This window comes from Argopecten irradians, chromosome 11 (genome assembly GCF_041381155.1).
Source record: "Argopecten irradians isolate NY chromosome 11, Ai_NY, whole genome shotgun sequence".
NCBI lineage: Eukaryota > Metazoa > Mollusca > Bivalvia > Pectinida > Pectinidae > Argopecten > Argopecten irradians.
This window is the reverse complement of record NC_091144.1, coordinates 14881416-14903947: the sequence shown is the minus strand read 5'-3', so window position 1 is coordinate 14903947 and position 22532 is coordinate 14881416. Positions and strand designations below refer to the sequence as shown.

The following is a 22532-nucleotide window of genomic DNA, read 5'->3' as shown; positions in this document are numbered from 1 at the left end:
GAAATTAATGTCAGTTGTTAAAAATAGCAGTATATATTACAACACATAACCAAAACCTTAACATGGGATTTCTAACACCGACGCCGACACTGACACCAAAGTGATTCCGTAAGCTCCGAGTAGCGAGCTAACAATGTAATGGGACATTATATAGTTGCCATGGTTATATTTTGTAGTGTGTTTGAATTTATTTTTTTTGTGCAAAGATGAAAATGGTATAAGTGATATAAATGCATTATAAACCTACAAGAGAGTAAATCTGAAAGCACTGCTGGTTTTTCATCATTTTTTCACCAATTCGTCAGTTTTGACCTTTATTTGACCTTCATAATAAAATGATTTTTACAGAAACAAATATCATAACAAAGTTTAATCTATCTTTATTGTAATATTGCAAGTATATACTGTATACATATAAATACTTTCCATGAAAGAATAATTTTATTACCCTACCCCCTTAATCTACAGTGCTTATCTGCGAGGCTATATAGGTCTTAGAAAAGCTGATATTTTTCAATTTTCCCCTTTTGGGATTATTTGGGAATTTTAATACATCATTTACTACATATCAGGGAGTAAGAAAAATGCATAGTTGGTGTATTTTATTGCAATACTCATTGTTATTGTATAAACAATATGTTAATTAAAAAAGTCATTCACACCTTTTATTGAAAACTACTGTATATTCTAGTATGCTTTTCGCTTATCTAAGTTGTATGCAAGCCGTGTATCCCAAACATAATGTTACTACTTTATTATTGCTGAAATTCCTCATTGCTTTGTGATATATGCCAATCACCCGACTCAAATGTGAACACAAATGCAAACATTTTTCATAGTACATGTATGGTGGCAAATTATGGTTACATTATAAAAATGATAAGTTTACTAAGTGAACTTATACTTTCTTTCTTCCATAACTCCGAGTTTTCTTTTATTTTCTTGTTGCTTTTATTAACCCATATGGATATTGAGTCAAACCCTGGCCCGGGCTTTGGCGCGCTTTCAATATTTCATCTGAATATTAAAAGTATTAGAAATAAGTTGAATTATATTGAAGATATAGCAGGAGAATATGATGTTCTATGTTTTACTGAAAGTCATTTAGATGAAAATGTCCGTTCCGATGATATTCTTATAACGGGTTTCCATGCACCCTTTAGACGTGACAGAACCTCTTCGGGATGTGGCGTCATTGTGTATGTTAACAAATTGTTGAAAGTAAGCAGTCTAAAAAACCTAGAATTCCATGGAGATGAAGTAATTTGCATACAAATCACTTTGCAGCAGGTCACTTTTATTATTTTTTACTGTATATAGATCGGAAAATTATGTGTCGCCGTTTTGGGATAATCTGCTATTTTCTATACAAAATGCTCTCGATTTGTCATCGAACCTTATGTTGACAGGCGATTTTAATGTAGATTTGCTAACAGTTGCTCCAAACCATGTTTTCTTGGATATTATGAGTTATTTTAGTCTAACAAACGTAATAGTTGAACCTACACGTATCGGTCATACTAGATCTATTTTGCTTGACCCAGTTATTCTTAGTGAGTCTATATCCTACATTGACTCTTCTGTAATAAATATTGATAGATCAGTTAGTGATCACGAAGGTTGTATTGTTTGTATTACATTACCATGTGTTTTTAAATCCGTTTATAGGCGGAAAGTCTGGTTTTATAAAAGAGCCGATTTAGCAAAGTTGAATAATCTTATATCGCAATACGACTGGAATGACTCTTTGCTAAGTAGTGGTTCTGTAGACAATGCTTGTGAAACTTTTACAAATGTTTTTTAGACTTTGTTCCATCGTGTATACTATCAAAAACTGTTATTATTAGGCCCTGCGACAAACTATATGACTTCTGAACTAAGGAGAAACATTCGAATTCGAGACAAGTTACATACGATAGCTAGAAAATCAAACCGTCCTGAAGACATTCAAAATTTTAAAAGACAACGAAATAAAGTTAATTATATGAAAAAGTACAGTCGGTTAGTTTTTTATGAAAATATTCACGGTATCATTGATAATTACTTCTCTTCCGACCCAAAGGCTTACTGGAAGTTAATTAAACGTCTTCTAAACTCTAGTGGAACATCACAGTCCATACCAACTCTAGTAGACCCAGTCACTGAAAATATAATAACAAGTGATGATGATAAATCAAATTTATTAAACGATTATTTCTGTAGCATTACTAGGCTTGAGGAAAACAACACTCCTATACCTATTATTGATCAAAGAACAAATAAACATGCTTGTATTGTCTTTTGTGATATTTCAAACGCATTTGATCGGGTGTGGCATAACGGGTTGTTCGTAAAGTTAAAATCCTATGGTTAAAGCACTATTTATATCAAAGGAAGCAAAAAGTTTGTGTAAATGAGTCGTTTTCGAGATTAGGTACCATTGATGCTGGGGTTCCACAAGGGTCTATTCTAGGTCCTTTATTGTTTTTGATATATATAAACGATATTGCAGATGTCTTTGTGTCTGCGTCCCGCCTTTTTGCAGATGATACTTCTCTTCAATGCTCATCTTCTTCCTGTCTTGAAATTCAGACCATCTTAAACAATGACCTAGAATCTTTGAACATTTGGGCAAACATTTGGTTGGTATCTTTAAATCCCGATAAAACTGATGTTCTTTTTATCTCTAACAGTAATTATATTGACGAAATTGTAGAATAGAATTAGAATTTGATGGAAATAATATGGATTTTACAGATCAGCATAAGCATTTGGGTGTTATTATCAGCTCTAGTGTCAAGTGGGGGATCATGTGGAAGCAATATATATGTCGGTAATGAAGAAAATAAATGTTATGAGAAAATTGAAATTTTTATAAAACCGAGATGCTTTGTTACTATCGTACTTTCATCTTACCTGTATTAGAATATGCATGCGAGTTATGGGATGGCTGCTCAAATTCTAAGTCAGAAAAGTTAGAAAAAGCTCAACGCGAAGCTGCTAGAATTATAACGGGTCTTCCATCTTACTCTAGTATAGATTCTTTAAATTTTGAAACTGGTTTAGAATCCGTATCTTCCAGACGGAAAAGAAAACAAACTCCATCTTCTTTACAAAATGCACACACTTCAGACTCCAGACCATCTTTCTTCTTTACTTCCTTCCACTGTAAATGAGCAGGCTGGCTATCAGTTGAGAAACAGAGATGACGACTACAGAATACCCTTTTTCAGACTTCCATCAACCATTTCTTCCTTTCTACACTTCGTTCTTGGAATGACCTTGACAGTACTATAAAGTCATCAGTCTCGCTAGGTATCTTTAAAAATTCACTGAAACCTGAGGTTGTATCTTCTCCTTCTTACTTTGGCTTTGGGGATCGCAAATTAAATATTATACATACGAAGCTTAGACACCAGTGCAGTGCTCTTAATTATGACTTATTCCGGGTAAACCTTGTGAAAACCCCATGCTGTAGTTGTGGGCATATTTGCGAAAATGTTTATCACTTCTTTTTCAAATGTAGTCGATGTAGTATAGAGAAAAATATACTTTTGGAACGCCTAAATGACATGAATTTAGATGTAGCTTGCGACTTAGATCTGCTTTTATTTGGAAATGAAAATTTATCAAGCCACTCAAACTCTGAAATATTTCTACAGGTGCAAAATTTCATTAAAAGATTTTGAAACCAAGTCTACTGCAAAATATACGTAACTTTAATTTCATTTTGTTCGATATCTCATAAAAAATGATTTATGCTTGTATTATTGTAATTCTGAACCAATGTTAATGTTATAAAAGTTTTAATATAGAGGTGGCCCAGTTGGTACTAAGAGGAATGTTTATGGAAACATGGAAGGACCGGTGTGACAAAGACAGAAGGATAATCAGGAACGAGACGAACATTTTGTAATGTGAGACAGACACGAATGAGACTACAGTCAAATTGTGGCCACTTTTATTTTTCATCTTTTATATTTTATAGTTCCATTCTCAGTCATGTATTGTTGATTTACTTAATTGTGTAATACTTATATACTAGTATTGATAGCATAAGTTACAACCCTCTCCCCCTCCCCACCTCTCTCTCTCTCTCCTCCTTCTCCCTTCTCTTTCTCGCTCTCTCTCTGGACAAATTGCGTATACTTTTATATTTTGTACCATATTGTGGAAAGGGTATGTATATAAGTTGTAATAACTTGTACCCAATCCGTTTGTTAATTAATGCAATAAAATATATTTAAACTAACTAAACTAACTAAAAGTTTGCCTTTACCGACAGGACCCAGTTTCACAAACATTCTTTGATTTAAGAAAACTTATGGGAATTTCAAGACAAATTGTCGAATCTGGACCAGACATGTATTGCTTCAGTGATGCCCAGAATTCGTGTTTGTATGATAATGGTAGTATTCACGAAGCTTGAAAGACAAAATAGGGCACGTGTGCTGTGTTGATTTCCTCTGGTGGTTTGGTGCAGTTGAAGGTTCAAAATAGATACGTAGATCATAGTGTAGAACATCAATTGTTCCTGTGTAGATTGTGTCATGGTTTAGAGTTTTCAAAAAACTATTTCGTGGATTAATAGAATCTTTTCCCTACCTTGAGGGTAGGGCAGGGAAATCTCTACCATCGGAGGAGATACACGACTGTCTAACCCGAGGCTTGCCGAGGTTTATACCGCCGTGAATCTCCTCTGATGGTAGAGACTTCCCAGTCCTACTCTCTAGGTGGGGAATGATCCTTTTTCTACCCCTGTAACTTCCCCAAAAATGTTAAAATCTACAAATGCGCGATTTAAAAAGATGTAAACAAATAGATCAACTTGCAGATTTCTATTTTACTTTATCAAAAACGTTATAAACTTGTTTCACTGTAAAAACAACAATGTAAATCATTCCATCAACGAAAATATGTGAAGGTAGGTGGAATTCCGATAATCATTAGGTTAAAGTTCAATACGCACGTTAACTACGAGTTCAAGTTCGAATGTGATATTGATTGTTCAAATGGACTGCACATGTTAGTTGTTATTTGCATATAACGTTTTACAACTTCCGGTTTATCACATGAATATGTTCTACTCGTGCAGACTATCTTGCCCTGAGTAAGACAGAGAAATCTTACCCCCACCGGGAGTGCACATATCTCTGTCCGATGGGTTAGAAAAAAAACCTGTTGTCTTACCCAAGGCTTGCCGAGAATTTTACAATATTTTCCCCGAAAGTAGAAAGTCCCTATCATTCGTAACCACATGAAAGAGTATATTTCTCTCATATCGTGACGTTTTGTAACAGAAATGACATCCAATCATTTTGAAAAATGTTCGAAGAAAACCGCGACTGTCAGTCATTTCTCTATGATATATGCATATGGCGTGAAATCTTTAATACGGATCTCCTTGTCTGTCTTCTTTATAGTAAAAGAACCTCGGTTCTGAAAATAACGTTGAAATGGTACCGAGAAAATATTAATTTTGTTGAATCTGTGACGTTAGGAGGATCTACTGTATTCGTAGCTAAGTAATACAGTCTCATACGACACGATTGTATTTCATGGAATAAACCAGTATTACACACAGGTATGAAAGCAATACAATACAAACGAAATACACTAAATCCTTTCACAAAGGTTTCTTGCAAATAACTTACATGTACACGACTATGAGTGTTCATTTTATATAAGATTTTATAAAACAAGTCTATTAAGAAGATTTCATTTTTGCGAGACTTGGCTAGCATAACTGAAAATTCCGACACGAATTTCATAAAATTTCATATGAAATGAACACAAATCTAAGATACTTTTTTCACTCAACCACAACAACCTACATTTCAAAGAACTCAAACGTCACAATGTGCTGCAAAATCCAACGGATGCGGCAATTTTGTCCCGCTGTCCTCGAATCATGACGTCGCAGTGGATTTCCTGTCCAGCACGAAAAATGAAAATCGCTCCAGGTTATATAACACTAGTAACATATGCAGCAATATTACAGGGGCGAAGTCACTAGATGATTAAGTGATCAAACAAATTGTTATAAGAAGAAAGTGTTTGCATATTAGGCATTATAAAACTATAAATTAACACTTGATTTTACTACCATTAGCATTACATACAAAGGAAATTAATATTTCTAGCATCTAAGAACAAGGTTATTTTAAATATTTCAAAGGCATTCATTTTGTGTTAAGTGTGGGCTACTGCATCTGCATGCGTCAAAGTTTGAGATATCTTTATCCATTACCATTTGTTCCTATTATGATATGAGGTAACGATCTTACCATATTGTACATTTTCAAAATTACGTGTACGTACAGGTAACCTCATCTTGAATAATACTAAGGCATACTGACTTACAAAATGTATCATCAATAGAAAACTATGAGCTATGAGTTGTACATATTTTTTTCGTTTGTCAAAACAAAGCTTTTTGTGGAACGAAAATACCCAAAAGGAGAAATCAACACGATAAGACGGGTGTGCATGTAGATAAGCAAAGGCTGTAGTAATCATTTAATTAACAATAGTTCGATTCCGTGTTACGTTTGCGACATTAACTGATTAAGGCTTACTTGAAATGCTCAGCAGTCCCTATAAAAGACGTACTTCATATTACTCATAGTCATTCATCCTTAATTTGATTTTGTAAGCATCATTTAATGAGAGTTTTTTTCTGCCAACATCTGGCTTGAATATTGTTGTCGACATTGCAGAAATGTTGTCCCTATATAGTTATTAAACGAATATGTATTGGCTTATATTGCAGATTAATCTGCAAATTCAGATAACGTGGCCAGAAGGCGAGTAAGTCTTTCACATGGTGAGGTATCATTCGTCTGTAGTCCTTTAACATTCTTTGGAAACATATTTTGTAACAATACTGTAGTGATCTTCCACGGCCAGGAGGGACAGTGATCTCCATAGTAAATGTAAAAGTTTTTAATTAATTTAGCCAATGAAAACATTGTCAGAAAGAGGGCACGCTTTGCATAATGATTGACCAAGACCGTCTAGAATATAGAATGGACGTATCGATTTCAGTTTACTATTACCAATGCGAAGTTATCGATGCATTACGTACTGTGTTGCTTTGTAGCTAACCAAAAGACAATCGACATAATGTTGAAGAATGTAAAATTATTTTCTATTTGACATAAATATGGGATCTTAAATAGTGTTCAATTCATATGGGAGTTTATGAAACGAATCTAAAAAGTTTTTACTTTGCGATCCTTGGCGAGCAAAAATTAAAATTTTCGAGGGGAGTTTCATAAAATCGCATATGAAATGAACACAAATCTAAGATTATTTTTATCAATAACTACAACAACCTACATTTCGAAAAATCTCATGTCAAAATGTATTGCGAAAATCAAGCGGAGACCACCATTCGTCCCGCCGTCCTTGAAATCTTGACGTCATTTAATTGTTTCTGTCTTGACGTCACAATGAATTTCCAGCCAATGAAAACCGCGGAGAGGTCATATTACACTAGTGACATATGCAATCATATTACACGGGCAAAATTACTGGGAATCAGGCGGATCATGTGATAATATACATATGTAATATTGCCACATTGTCAAACAAGAATTGTTTCTTGATTATTGGAAGCATTTTATTACCTTTATTATTTAAAGAAGAATGCAAAACAATATGTAATATTGAAGTTCGATTTATTTTATTCAACAAGTAGATAAAAGTAACGTTGTTTACATGAAAGACATGATAATATACCATGAACATAAATATTTACAGCAAATAATACACTATGTACAAACAAGATCTATCAACCTCTGAATTGGGTTTATACATAATATCCACAAAGTATACACATGTAGTTATTTGTCCTTTGAAGGCTGAAGTAATGTAAATGGAGATTACAATTCCTTTTTAATTGAAAGCCCATTAATGGTGCTGTCAACACTACAACCAAACCACGTATTTTGCAGTCTACAATGTCTAACAGAGTCCAAGATAATCTCATAGTTGTAGAAAACTGTTAACAACAGTTACAAACAGATATTCTTTCATTACCAGCATCGTCATCACAGTACTTTGTACACGAAGATGAGCCCGCTCTTTTTAAATGCGTAGTTGGGGACGACGCGCCTTTCGACCTTGGTCCACTTTCCTGCTGCCTCCAGTTTATCCATGAGTGGCTCTAGTCTGTCTTTATACTCGGGTACGTTGTAGATGTATTCCTCCCTCATTACGATCACCACACAACCACCTGTAGAACACAAAGAAGACCTTTGTTAGCCATATTTTTTGAATTCACGAAATTATAGATATTATCGAAGCATTGTAAGTTTCCCATATAGACGTTCGTAGAACTTAAAAACTTTAATTTGGTGGCGGTGATTCACTTGCGCATACATGTACCGCTGTTTTTATGCTCGTTTTGTAAACTATTTTGAGGCTTAACTTTAATAATTTTCTAATGTTATGACGAATAACGTGTACTCTAAATAATAATCATATTTCAGTCTGCATTCCATTGATGACCATTGATGATATTTTCTATGCGATCGTTATGCCATTGTATCAGCTAACGTTACAAACGCCGACGTCATGTTTTCCGTTATTGGCAGGTAAACATATATCTAAGACAATGGGAATACCCGTTACAAACGACAATAAATTATTTACATATAATTATTAATGTATGTACATATGCCACCTGGATTTAATAAAACACATGCTTATTATAATTTCTGCTATTGTTTCTGTAGAGACATGTGTGTAGCCTTATGAATCAAAATCTCACCTGGTTTTACGATACGGATGATTTCATAGAGCGCCTCACAAGGGATATGGCCATCACCCATTCCGCCTGATGACGTGACGCAGTTGTAATAACCTAGATATCATATAAAATGTTAAGATTATCTATTTATGTAATTACGGGATATTGTCAATGCCTATTTAAATCTGCACGCAAGCAAGGAAATGAAGGAGTTAGAAACTAAATCCTTGCCATGTCTGAGTGTTACCAGGAAGTATCTCTCAGACGCAGAATAGCGAAAGAGATATCAGTTGGACTTTTTGTTCGTAAATTTGTATAGTAATTACTATAAACTTGTACCATAATTACAATAAACGTGTACCTAAACTTGTACCGTAATTACAATAAATTTGTATCGTAATTACAATAAACTTGTACCGTAATTACAATAAACGTGTACCGTAATTACAATAAACGTGTACTGTAATTACAAGAAACTTGTACCGTAATTACAATTAACTTGTACCATAATAACAATATTAACTTGTAGCGTAATTACAATAAACTGGTACCGAAATTACAATAAATTTTGTAATTTAATAACTTTAAATAATGTGCATACCGTCTTCGACTGGGAGTTTCTCTTCTGAGAGGTATTCACAAAGAAATCTGGTGTATATATTCTTTGACTTTGCTACTTCTAACATTCCCTCCGATGGGTCCAGTGCGTGGATATCATTAAAGCCCTTTTTATAAAGCTACAAAGGAAATTATACTGTGATAGTTTTATCTTCTCAACATTTAAAGACAGTGAACACGATATGAAAATAGAATACCTCAGATGTCATGATATTGAGTCGAAACTGTTTTTACCACTTTGTTAGGATTCAATTTGAACTGTAAACCTGAAAACAGGCATATGTGAAGTGTTTTTTAAATATCGCATTATAAATGTATCGTATATGTCTTTTCTAATAATGATTATATATATAAATTTTAAATCCGTTTAGACATGAATGTGAAAATTGGCGTCTCTCCATTTAACTATCTAAAAGGATATTAATAAACCAAGCAGATGAAATGTATTTTCACCACGGCGATAGAAGCACCGACTGAATCATTAACGCGTTTAGACATGGATGTTAAAAAAATGAAGTTTATTGGATGTTGTGTAAAAGATAATATATGGGTTGATGCAATATTAATTAAAATTTTATAATGAACGTTTTAATTTTCATGCCATACAATAAAGCCTCAGGCGGCGTGAGTGTATTGCCCTAGACCAGCCAGTATTACACCCGTAGGTATGAAAGAAATCTTTATCCATTACCATTTGTTCCTATTATGATACGAGGTAACGATCTTACCATACTGAGTTATCATCAATAGAAAACTACATAGCTTTGAGTTATACATATTATTTTCGTTTGTCAAAACAAAGCTTTTTGTGGAACGAAAATACACAAAAGGAGAAATCAACACGATAAGACGGGTGTGCATGTAGATAAGTAAAGGCAGTAGTCATCATTTAATTAACAATAGTTCGATTCCGTGTTACGTTTGCGACTTTAACTGATTAAGGGTTACTTAAAATTGACGTTTCTCCATTTAACTATCTAAAAGGATATTAATAAACCAAGCAGATGAAATGTATTTTCACCACGGCGATAGAAGCACCGACTGAATCATAAACGCGTTTAGACATGGATGTTAAAAAAATGAAGTTTATTGGATGTTGTGTAAAAGATAATATATGGGTTGATGCAATATTAATTAAAATTTTATAATGAACGTTTTAATTTTCTCCATATGTATTATATTAACCAGCTGTGACTGAGCCACTGATTTTGAATTTTGATGAAGAAACTTGTTATTGGTTTTCTCTCATTCCTTTACTATTGACATCTATTAAGATTCTCTATCTCATTATCCCCGTGATTTTACTCAGCCTTGACACATAAAAATAAGAGATTTCCCAGATACAAAGATCATGTTATGGAAAATATTTGTACAGTGAGGACATGAATACCTATAAAGTTGAAAGGAACTACTTACAAGTATATGGTTAATCGTATACAGAGTTCACAAATATAGGTGACAGTATAAAAAAACATCGTGTATTTATGTAAAAAAATGTATATGTGACATTAAATACTAGCCAATACCATCTGATGAAAACAAAACATTTTTATATGCCATGCACAGCCTGGTATCAATATTAAAAGTATTGTTTGAATGGCAATTTCTAATTTCTTTGTGGTAAACATTTTTAATAACACGTACCTGCTCTCCTACTGTTCCAGTTCCGGCTGCAACGTCGAGAATGCGGACATTTTGTCTGTCTGTTTCATTAAAACAGTGTGAGCATGTCTCTGCGGCCATCATGGGACCGTTGTATCTTCCAGGAGCCAGGTCCTAAATTTAGAATAATCAGTTCGTATAGCTATAGAGACGAAAGTGTTTTATTTGATAGGTTTTACATTCTGGTGCTATGGAAACACATACATAGTTTTCACATAATGTTGATCAATTGACTTTATTTTTTTATTTTTAAGTCAATGACAGTTAATTTAACGATGTCGTTAACTGCTGTTGAAAATAATACTTAACGACTTTCTAATTAATCGTTAACTTTAATCACTTGAGAACCCTGGATTAAGTATTTAACGAGTCGTCAAATATGGCCGCAAGGATGGTGGTGCCTCCTCTAACACGAAAATGTTAAATGGGAAATCGTATTCAACTCAATAGAGTCTAAGATCTACTAAATATTTATTCTGTTCTTTTAATCTGCCATTTCAAACTTAAAAGAACTACATTTTCACTACCATTAGTTTCATGTTTAAAGAAATTAACCTATTAACAAAATTAGTAAAATTGAGAAAAAATATATATGTGTGTTTCGACAGAAATAATTTTGTGAATTTCAACTATATGTCTTACCTTTTCATACTGATGTGCCCACTTGGAGTAGTACTCCTTGATTTCATGTTTCTCCATGTTGCCATTGAAAACCTTGGCGTTGGTGTGGTAGGCTGTGTGATCGTCTGAGCTTAGGGTCTCCATTTCGTTCTACAAGGTAGTGAGTGTGTAGATTTAGGAACAGGATTACGTCTGCAAACATATAAAAGTTTACATATTGTAGTAATGCATTACTTATGTTGCATTTTATAAGCTACCGTATGCAACGCGCTTCTATCAACTGCTATTAGCAACAGGTATGGATGTTCCTGATTTGAATTTGTCTATACCTTGCAATATTATGAAGGTTATGTACTGTTCACTATGAAATTTTGAACCTTATTAATACATTTGCAGTTAAAATGTACAGCCTAATAATCGATATTATTGAATATGTACGAAACAATAGCTTTCATCTCGAAATAAAAAAATAAAACTATCAAAGCATGCTCATGAAGATTCTTTAAAGTGAATAGTCGGGCAAAGAAAACCAGGCTAAATGCGTTCATTGGCCTTCCAAAAGTTCTCGCATATTAACACGACGGTCAAGTTCTGCTTACCTTTCCCAGTTCTGACCATTGAAATAAAGAAAAGTTGAAAGCATTGAAAGCGAGACTGCGTGGAAATGTAACCACGGACATAGTCAGCCGGGAGGAAATTTTAGTATTTAGTATTAATTAATTTCTTCGCACGCAGACATATTTTGACGAGAAGTTTTATTTTTCTATTTCATAAGAAATTATACTGGATACATTCACACCATTTTTACCGACTTGCCCGACTGTTCACTTTAATTAAACTTACGTCTGAACATCTCAACATATCGGTCAAAATTAAAAAATAATAATTAAAAGAAAACAAATCAATTCTAAAATAAAAATATAGGAAAAGTTAATCATTTTTGAAAATCAAACATGAAAGCTTGAGAAATGAATCAACAACATGCATCTAGCATTGAACTTAAAATTTCCTAAATCAATACCTGAAGTTTAAAGGTTGAAAGCGACTGATGAAAACTGAGCCAACAGGTGTCGTCTGCTGTAAAGTTGCTAGGATGTGTTCAGCTTGGTATCTACTGGATCTTGTGAAGACAAACCAAACCTGTCGCCTTTTTATAGTCCAACTAAAATCCGGTTTCAACCGGACTCGAACCTTTTATCTCAAACGACCCAAATTATGCAAAAGGAGCGTTTCAAAATGTATTTTGAGGAATACTCATTAGCTAATTTTTATATTTGAACTAAAGTGTTTAAATGAAAAAGAATTAATTAAAAGATGAAATAATACCTAAAGAAATATTAATTCTAAAATACTTTAAGCAAAACTTTGAATGAACAGTGAAACTGTTGTCATCATTAGTATCTTTTCGTTTTTTATGATTTAATTCTTAATTAGTATTTATATGATATGTTTTAATTGATTTTCGCCATTTAGTATTTATTTTATAGTTTTGATAGAAATTAAATATATCTATTTACACCTATCTTTCTATTCATTGTATCGTAGATAATACAATCTAGATCACCACAGCCTGTACGCCTATACGATAGAGAGTACAATGATATGAGCACAGTCATTCATAAACAAGCCGTAAGTAGACAATAACAGACAAAATGCTATGAAAGTACAACATTTGACGTATAATGATACATGAACTTTTGACCGCTACGAACTCTCTTGTCAGTCTAACACCTTAATATGTCTGTATTGATTTCTCTGTCAGTACCCGTATGTCGTAACAGTCACCCTTTTATTCTAGATATTTGAAGTTTTTGTGGTCACTGCGAACATGTAATCAGAATGATTCTATTTAAGACCTAGTTATTTCTATTAAATGGTATATATATTTCACCTTCCGATACCAGGAAAAGAAAATAACTTTAACTCAATGTTAATTGTGAAGGATCTTACCTAATACAGTGATATGTATCCTTCCGAATCTGTAATCTTCTAAAACACAAGTTAGGCAGTCACCTTGTTATTTATTAACACTGTAAACATCTGTTGCATGTATTGACCAATCAAATTGCAGAAAATTGCCCAACCCATTTTACCACGTGTGAGGCTAGTATGGTGAAATAACAACACTTTGTTGTCAGAATATACCCTGTAAGTAGTGTATATATATTTCACGTTAGCTGCTTGTCACACAAATACATATATTTAGAGTTATTTAATATATGCAATATGAGTTGGAAATGGAAATGGATGGAAATCTTAATTTTCGGATTTTTAATCATCGATTGTTTTCGTTTTTCTTCTTAAATGTGTTAAACGCATTTGATTAATTTTAGTTTTGTCAATATTAGGTTTAAGTCGACTATCAGTTTTAGCTTTAAGTATTAGACGAAGGACGAAACAGCAGAATGATGCAATTCGAATTTTAAAAACGCGAGCAACAACATGAAATTCTTGTTGATTTAGTCAATATACCTTTAAACCAATAAAATGAAATGAAATGTCCCCACTGTCATATTAGATATATTTGATATATTCATATTCAATACATGGTAATGTAACGCTATTAAAGTCAACACTACTGATGGCGATCATATGCACTATAAATTAAAGGTTGATATTTGGATATGACTTTGAGCATGTGGAATAGTGTGTATTTTATGTTGGGAGATTCTTGTTGTTATGAACTAATGATTTGATTTTCTTATTACGCAATATCCTAAGAGAGCATATCACCTATATACCGTATAGCATTACAGAATCATACATACATTCGTGGTCAAGATGGTTAAAAGTATTTTTTATATAAGTTTTCATTGTTAGCTGATTAGACAGTGTTTCCAGTAATATATACGATAATGTATATTTATGGTTTTACAACACGGAAACAACGACTGTGTCTACACAATTAATAGTTTATGTTATTTTGTTTGTCGAAGACCAACTGAATTCTAATCAAGTTGGACAAACTCTCATATTTCTTACATAACAATTTAATGTGGTATGCTGAAATCAGATTGAAAGCTATTTTATATTATATAGCAGTTTGAGTAATGTCTGTAAACACAAATTATGCAAAATCACAGTTGAGGAACCATACCACGATAGAGGGTAAAATACGTAACTTCTCCTTTTAATCCTCTTTCAGAGTCTATTTAAATAATGTCCGCTTTTATCTTGACGATAAAGCTATGCCCCTTTCATTCAAAAACGTAAAGTCATGCATCATGTCGGTAAAGGTTAACTTACTCATTAAGCACTTACCCAGTGACATAACAATCTGTGTATCTTGACAGAGCAGAAAAATAGGTATGGTGGCCTGTATTACTGTATATTCATCGTTTTCACTACGTTTACTGAAATTAATCATATTTGATAACAATCGAATAGTATTTTGTATACTTATGTGTTTATGTGCAATATTCCCAAAAAGTATTAAATTGAAATTTGAAAACAAATTGTATGATAATAGATTATGTGTTTTTCTAGATATCATTTTTGTAATTTAAAAAATGAAATTGTCCTCATTAATTTCAGTCAGACTGTACTGACAAAGATCAACTGATCATGCATCACCAGTAAAAATTATGACATTCATAATTTAAGAAATGGTAAAAACAAATGTATTTGAATTACAATGTCACTTGTCTAAACTGGATGTAACCAGAGCCAGCGTATATAGCCAGTATCAACAGGTTTCCGGATTATACAGGTTTTAATTACTACAAACTAAAAAGAAAAATGCCAAATTATTGATCCGGAATACACAGAGACTGGTTAAGAAAAATGATAGTTTTGACAAGTTATGCTGTATTGGTCAAAACTTTTAGTTCAGAAGGGTAAGCGATGGACTAGTAATGGAGTGTACATCCTCGAAACTCCAGGGCTTCTGATCTCTTACGATATCTACCCCCTGGACTACTTCATAGTAAAATGGGAGACAACAGAACAGAACAGGTAATTTGGTCCTTTGGTGCACATCAACAGAGCCGTATAACGGTACACTATGGTTGGCTCTGTGGCTTTGATGTTAGGCGTCACTCTCTCTGTAGTCTTCAAAGGAAATCTTTGCGGGCCTGTGATTGGTTCAGCTGTTTTCCGCTGAGGTGCCTCTAATTTTACTATGAGATAATCCAGAGGTGTAGAGATCGTAAGTGATCGGCACCCCTAGAGTATCGAGGATGTAGAGTGTGATGCATTGGTACACTTCCAATGAATGTTTTTTAAAGAAAATCGCATCTGACAATCATGCAACATTGATAGCAGGTACTCTTTCACCAATCACACCACTATCCTTAAAGATGCTCCACCGCTGACAAATGGTATTTTTAAAAACAGGACCAGACGAATTAGTATTTTTCTTCAGTTATAAAAGTTACTTACTTTGCACCATTACCACCCTTGAAAAGTTGGAGCTTCTAATTTTACTTCAAGTTAAAAATATGAAAAATAATTAATTGCATCCCGAAAAAATTTCGTGGCACTATATCCTAAATGGAAGGAAGTAATGTTTACGCATGCATCAAAGGCGAAGTAAATTATCTTATGTTATTTTTTGTGTTAATTAGGCATATATATACACGATTAAACACCAATTATTGTTCAAATGATTAATACCATTTATGCTCTGTCGGTGGTGGAGCATCTTTAATCGAAACGCAATACCATACTCACCTTTGCATCGCTCTGTTTGGTAAATCCAAAACCCACATTGTTGGCTTTAGAACTGTCCAGTATTTTCTACATAAAACTTTTTCGGGAGGTGTACCATCAAAACGAATGTTATCTATATCCATTGTCTTTTGGTACCCAGATCTCCAAATTTTTCCAGTTGCTGAAATGAAAATTGATTTTGAATTTGATTAATAAACATGAATTAGCATTTCCACCTCTATACATACATTCCTTGATAAAATAACGGTGTCTAGGTTGTTATAGTAACGGGCATAAGTAAAACCCTGACCCTCATTAAGATCTTTCAGTAAACGTATGTTACATATAACGAGTAAAACATGAAAATACTGCATGTGAAACATCACCATATTATTCATTATCAACATTTTTTTGTTTGTTTATGAATAAACGCATCTGTTATATTGATGTCTCTGAACCTGCGATGACTAATTAATGCCTTATAGGTTTGTTTTGTTACATAATAAATGTTTTAACTTTTGATTATAAATAGTGGTTTCAAAATACTGATCCACTTGAAATTTATTCTGCCAATCGATTCTTATTGATGGCGGTCCTACAGGTAGGACGTTGGAATCGTACTTGTATCCCCTAATGCATGATCGTAAAAGGCGACTAAATTTGGTAGGTAAGCCCAGTCAACCAATTCACAATTATTGTCTTCTGGGGTTTGAAGTTGGTTCGCTTAGGTGTATATAAAACAGGCCAGAATATAAATAACGAACCCTAATATCATCAGCCTGATAAAACATAACGTCAGAATTCGGCACATGTCATCAAATGGCCATACACAAATACAAAAAATGTAGCATAGTTCTATACCGAGTGGGTATGTTGATACAATGTATTTCTTCACGAATTAGAAATATCTTTATCATAAGTTAATGTTAAAGATGAAGCAATACATGTAACACTTATAGAATATGCCATAATATTACTATCCCTTCCTACAAAATTCAGCCATACTTTATACTGCAGTAAAACACGTTTATAATAAACACACTTATAACAAACTCATGGTTTAAAAAATCCAATTTTCATTCCCCGGAAAGGTGACTGTAATATATTTGTACATAACGAAATATGTTTATAACGAAGTGATTTCGTTGGTTTCTAGAGGTTCGTTATAAACATGTTTTACTTGACTATGTTTATCCAATCATATATTTAAGGAATAGGTTTTGAGGTTATTGGGGTTGATAATGGTTAAATTATGTACCTCGGCGAACAAAAACCTCAACAAAATAAACATCTATTCCTTATATTTACAGTTTCAAGTAAATTATTATTATTAATTCCACGGCAGTTGCATATTTTTTATTAAAATACACATATTTTTTTCTCTCCCGTCATCGTCAACGAATTCGATTGAACAGCTGATTGGAATCGAGTCATTCATATGTTCCCGCCAAAAGTGGGGTCATGATCCCACGTTGCTACGCCATCGACTATTCACGTAACAATAGAATCGCCGCGCGTGTTGTGCTAACATTATACACTGATAATGATAATACTAGAAAGCATGGTTATTGAGTCCATGTCAGTGCAAAATGTAAATATTGAAAGTTAAGTCCGTTATCTGCATTGTACTCCTGAACACTGATTATTTCACGTATACTCTCCACCTGACCAACCTATCGCCCCATTGTTTATTGAATTCATATTTTTTGTTTATTTTCTTTTTATTTCATAACTGGCATTTTAAAACTTTTCAAAATTTTATATTTGTAAAGGTTTATTTATTTTTTTGTTTTTCATTTTTGTCGCCTTTTGTTCAATTTGGATTTGACTTAGATCTTGTTTGTGACGCAATTCAGATATCTTGATAAACAACATCACTGGGCATTTCTAATTAACTTTTTTCAAGTGATTATCAACTTTAATGAGATCATTTTGTCTTTTGAGATGGACCCTTAGTGGTCATCGTTATCAATATACGTAGGTTCCTTTATGGGACTGTTGGGTCACATGGCATATGCTTTCGTAATCGTGTCCTCTATATGTTAAAGCGAGGTTAAGATTACCGAATTTAGACTGCCGTAAAACAAATAATAGATTATACTGTACACACTTACTCATAGTTATCTCATTTGACCTTAATCTAATTTTCATTAAAGTTTTCGTAAATATGACTCTTATTTACAAAATTAGTTCTGTTAATGTAGAACTGCATTTAGAGTCAGAACATTATTCTATTATTTCTTAACAAAAATGTCAGATTTAAAACTGACACATGTTTTAATTCTAATTAGACAATGTTGTATTTATAGATGTCCGAGAATACATTACAAGCAATGATACTAGATATAGGTTTTAGACAAATATTCTATTCCTTTTTCAACTTTAAATTAATTTCGATTTAATGTGTTTGATATCAGATCCTGTTTTAATTAGATAGCCATAGTGATTGGAATTTTAGTTATCTACCACAGACGCCTTTCTAATTTTCTTTCTGTCACTTTTTGTTGTGGGTAATTAATTATGATAATTTCTTTTAATTCCACACTTAGCATGATGTCCAATAGATGATAGAATAACGACATCAACAGTGGAAAGGTCTCAGCAATAATTATACTACTACTCTAGTATACTTGAACGGGACATTTTGCACAAAATTTTAGTTAATTTTCATTTCAATTTTATTTTATAGAACAATGAATAGTGTTTTCATTTTCGGGACAAGATCTTAAAATAGCCATAGCCTTGACATAGAAAACATGACTTAAAATCTTGGCTCTGATCCAAAAACCTTCATTCGAGTACAATCTGTCAGCAAAAATACCTGACCGTATTTATGGTTTGATAGCACATCGTACCACACAACTTTGAAGCGGCGAAGGAAGGAATTGGACAACAAATATGACAGTATTGCATCATAATCGTAACAACAAAGACTTATAGAAGATTAATTGAATATATATATATATAAAGAAGTAGCGTAGCAGCTGTCAAACTGCTAAGCGTTTTCAAGATAAGTCAGGTATAAAATATCTGAAAGGTCTTGTGTGAAAGGGATTTAGAGTATAGAGTTGGCTGCGAAATGAAATAATAATAGTAATCAATATCCCCATACAGTAGGTAGTATTTTATAACGAAAAATCGTTTAGTTTTTTGCTTTCATGATATATTTTCATGATTCTATGTCTTTTCCCTTCTATATGGACGTGAATATAAATGTATACGTTATATTTTATGACATGATAAGTGCCCTTAACAATATCACTACAATGTAAGAAGAAAGCAAACATGTTTTATTTGTCCCATACTCAACCTATGTTATCTGAGAGAGAGACAGAGTTGTACGTCATCCGAGATTATATACCTAACACACTTACGCCACCTATCGGAAAGGCTAAGAACGATAAATGTGACTGACCGGCCGCAGGTAGTTTCAGTCTCAATGGACACAAGGTTGTGTTAGAGTCGGACATGTGCACTTAATCTGTGTTTGTCTGATAGAAGGTTAGAAGATTGTATACTCAGCGATTTTTAGATTTAGTCTTAACCTTGATGTATTTTTCATCCTAGATAGGATGCACATTTTAAGGTCAGATAAGTAATTATGAAAACAATTATTAAGTTGAATATTCTTTATGAAAAGTAGTACCAGCAAAACCTCTACGAGGACATGATATCTATTTTATTCTATACTTAACATAATCTGATCAAAATGATACATTTCAGTACTGACAAAGGTTTTCTCTATGTTTAGTACCACATATTTACGAATGTGACATGCTGATTTTAAATTTCAAGGTTAAACGTTGACCTGAGCTAATCCTAGCCGAATCCAGCCATATCAAAACATAGTAGTCAACTCAAAGTCTTATTTGCAATTCGAAATCTATCTTTAAATTGCCCAAAATTGCTAAAAAGCGTAAGGGTTACGTATTATGTTTATGTTGTGCCATTTACCACCATAGCTTTAGAATCGAATCGTTGTCAGTTCTTGAGAACTATCAACAAATTTTAAGTAGCATTATCAAACTCGTCCTCTTAAAGGTCCTTAATCTGTAAAGTCTCAAGACAATATTCACTGATACGTTTGTTCCGGAAAAAGCACGCATTTGCGAAACTTCCTGCGACAATCCCTGCATACTGCATGAGAAATTGCTTGTGACATGAGAATCCAGATGCATCCTTATATTATAATTTTTACCAATATGATACTGGATTGTGTAAAACATGAAATCATTAACTACCACAACGGTACAGGCCTTTCTTGGAATGGTTTTATAGAGTGATGTATCTGGATTCTATATGCAAAAATATTTACTGCGTTGAACACTCTGTGAAAAGTAAATAAGCAGTATGACTGGACATAGGATCCATAGTATCAAAAGACCAATTTATCGATAGTACTTATTTCTACCAAAGTGTCCTTAACACGCAGTCGTTATTTTTGCATACTATGATAACCCAATATAATTGCACAGTATATCATAATCACATACCTACCTGAATTAGCCGACTCCCCGTTCATCCCCAAAATATTTCAAATTTAGCCTTCTCTGTTTTATTTCAAATTTCGAAATGTAATCTCGTTCGTAGGTTTTTGAGTTCCAATTATGAGATTGTAATTTGTAAATTTCTATTTTTTACCAATAATGTTAAAACTATTTTTGTGTTCGTAATATCAATGAAATATGTTCCGATGAACTTATAATGATATAAAAACTTAACTAAAGAAACAGAACATAGAACGATATCATAAAATCAGAATCCTTTTATAATCAGCTTGTTGCTCGATACGTGTGTGTCGAGCACAAGCTATTGTATGAAAAGGAAGATAACGAATTGTTCACTGTATTTATAGACGATACTCACAGCGCCATCTATCAGATTAAGATAGTAACGCGGTCAGATACATTACAGTACATACAGGCCTATAGATAAAAAAATTAACGCATATACACGTATTCATCCGGAGTTGTTGTACTTGTAAGGACACCACACAAACATCGAGCAATCCTTCATAATTATGTGTTGTTACTGGGCCACACCCTATACATAGAAAGATCGGTTGGTGCCTGGCCTTATTTTTACAAGGCCAGCTTGGCGTTATTTTCGCTTACCTTTGCTAAAAAAATAAAGAAATTTCAAATAATATTTCCTTATGATAATACATCTATTAAATAAACGGCATCCCGTTTTTATCAGGGGTATGCCAAGATTTAAGATCCTATTGTTTAATTTGTATTTCATAGAAATCTGAGCAAACACAGCTGCCTTACTGATTTGAATGTTCACATGTATATAACTTTAATCTTTAGCAGGACAAAAAGGTAGGTGTGTGATGACTGAGGAGTATAAAAAATATCTGAACCGGGGAGATAGCAAAATTTTGTTGACATTAGGAATGCAATTTCATAACTAACCACCAAAACCTATCTGCCACGATAGATATAGAAGTGCATTGACAAACTTTGAGGACGAATTCAACTTTATCTGTAATATTATATAGTGAATATTAAATGGTATTTTAGCAAATCAATTCATTACCGTAACATGATTCAGAAACTTGTTTAAAGAAAAATATTAAAATTGTTTTGATTTTTAAATTATTATACTTGCTTTCTGACAATCACAGTTACAATTATCAATAATTTTTTACACGTGTATTTGCATTCTTTGTCAATTAAAAGAGTTTAGAAATGAAGGATTTTAGTCAAAATCGAGTGATGTTTCGTTATAACCATTCAATATTTGAACATTACCGCAATCAAACTAAATCATGCATCAAATTATCCGTATAAGCTCATTATGTTCAGATACAAAAATGAACTAGTGTTTTATGTTCTAGGAAATAAAAGGGACAATGTAATATATTGCAAACGATGTAATGGTTACTATTCAATTCATTTGAATTTTGGTCACTGTTTAAATTGTACTATACCTAAGTATGTTTTTGGTAATGTCATTATTCCAACGAGGCATATGTCACTGAGACCTTAAGTCTATATGAATGTTATTATCGGGGTCAAAGAAGTAATATTAACAGGATATCCAGATGACACGTGATCCAACCAAACGTAAGTCTGTTGGATACGAATTACTTCAAATGAAATATGGGACAAAGTAATTCAAAACGTTTGGACAAAAATGTCAAATTTACGAGGCGATCTGCCCCTTTATCAAGACACACAGAACGAACACGATTACATAATATGATACGAACTGTAATTTGGGAAAATGAAAATAGACAAAT

The 22532-nt window shown here is 33.1% G+C and overlaps 1 protein-coding gene across 6 annotated transcripts; it reads right to left on the bottom strand.

Moving 5' to 3' along the window:
- Nucleotides 1-7644: 7644 nt before the first annotated feature.
- Nucleotides 7645-21090, bottom strand: LOC138334824 (methyltransferase-like protein 27). 6 transcript variants are annotated; one of them, XM_069283586.1, is made up of 8 exons: nucleotides 20779-21090; nucleotides 16307-16466; nucleotides 13586-14988; nucleotides 11657-11827; nucleotides 10997-11128; nucleotides 9336-9471; nucleotides 8756-8848; nucleotides 7645-8218 (listed from the first exon to the last, which is right to left on the bottom strand). In XM_069283586.1, the coding sequence occupies exons 4-8, from the start codon at nucleotides 11777-11779 to the stop codon at nucleotides 8034-8036; spliced, it is 669 nt and encodes a 222-aa protein (XP_069139687.1). In that variant the 5' UTR covers nucleotides 11780-11827; nucleotides 13586-14988; nucleotides 16307-16466; nucleotides 20779-21090; the 3' UTR covers nucleotides 7645-8033. The 6 variants fall into 6 exon arrangements, with proteins under 6 accessions (XP_069139687.1, XP_069139685.1, XP_069139690.1 ...); XM_069283584.1 differs by having other exon boundaries at nucleotides 20783-21090; XM_069283589.1 differs by having other exon boundaries at nucleotides 14897-14988; nucleotides 20783-21090.
- Nucleotides 21091-22532: the final 1442 nt, after the last annotated feature.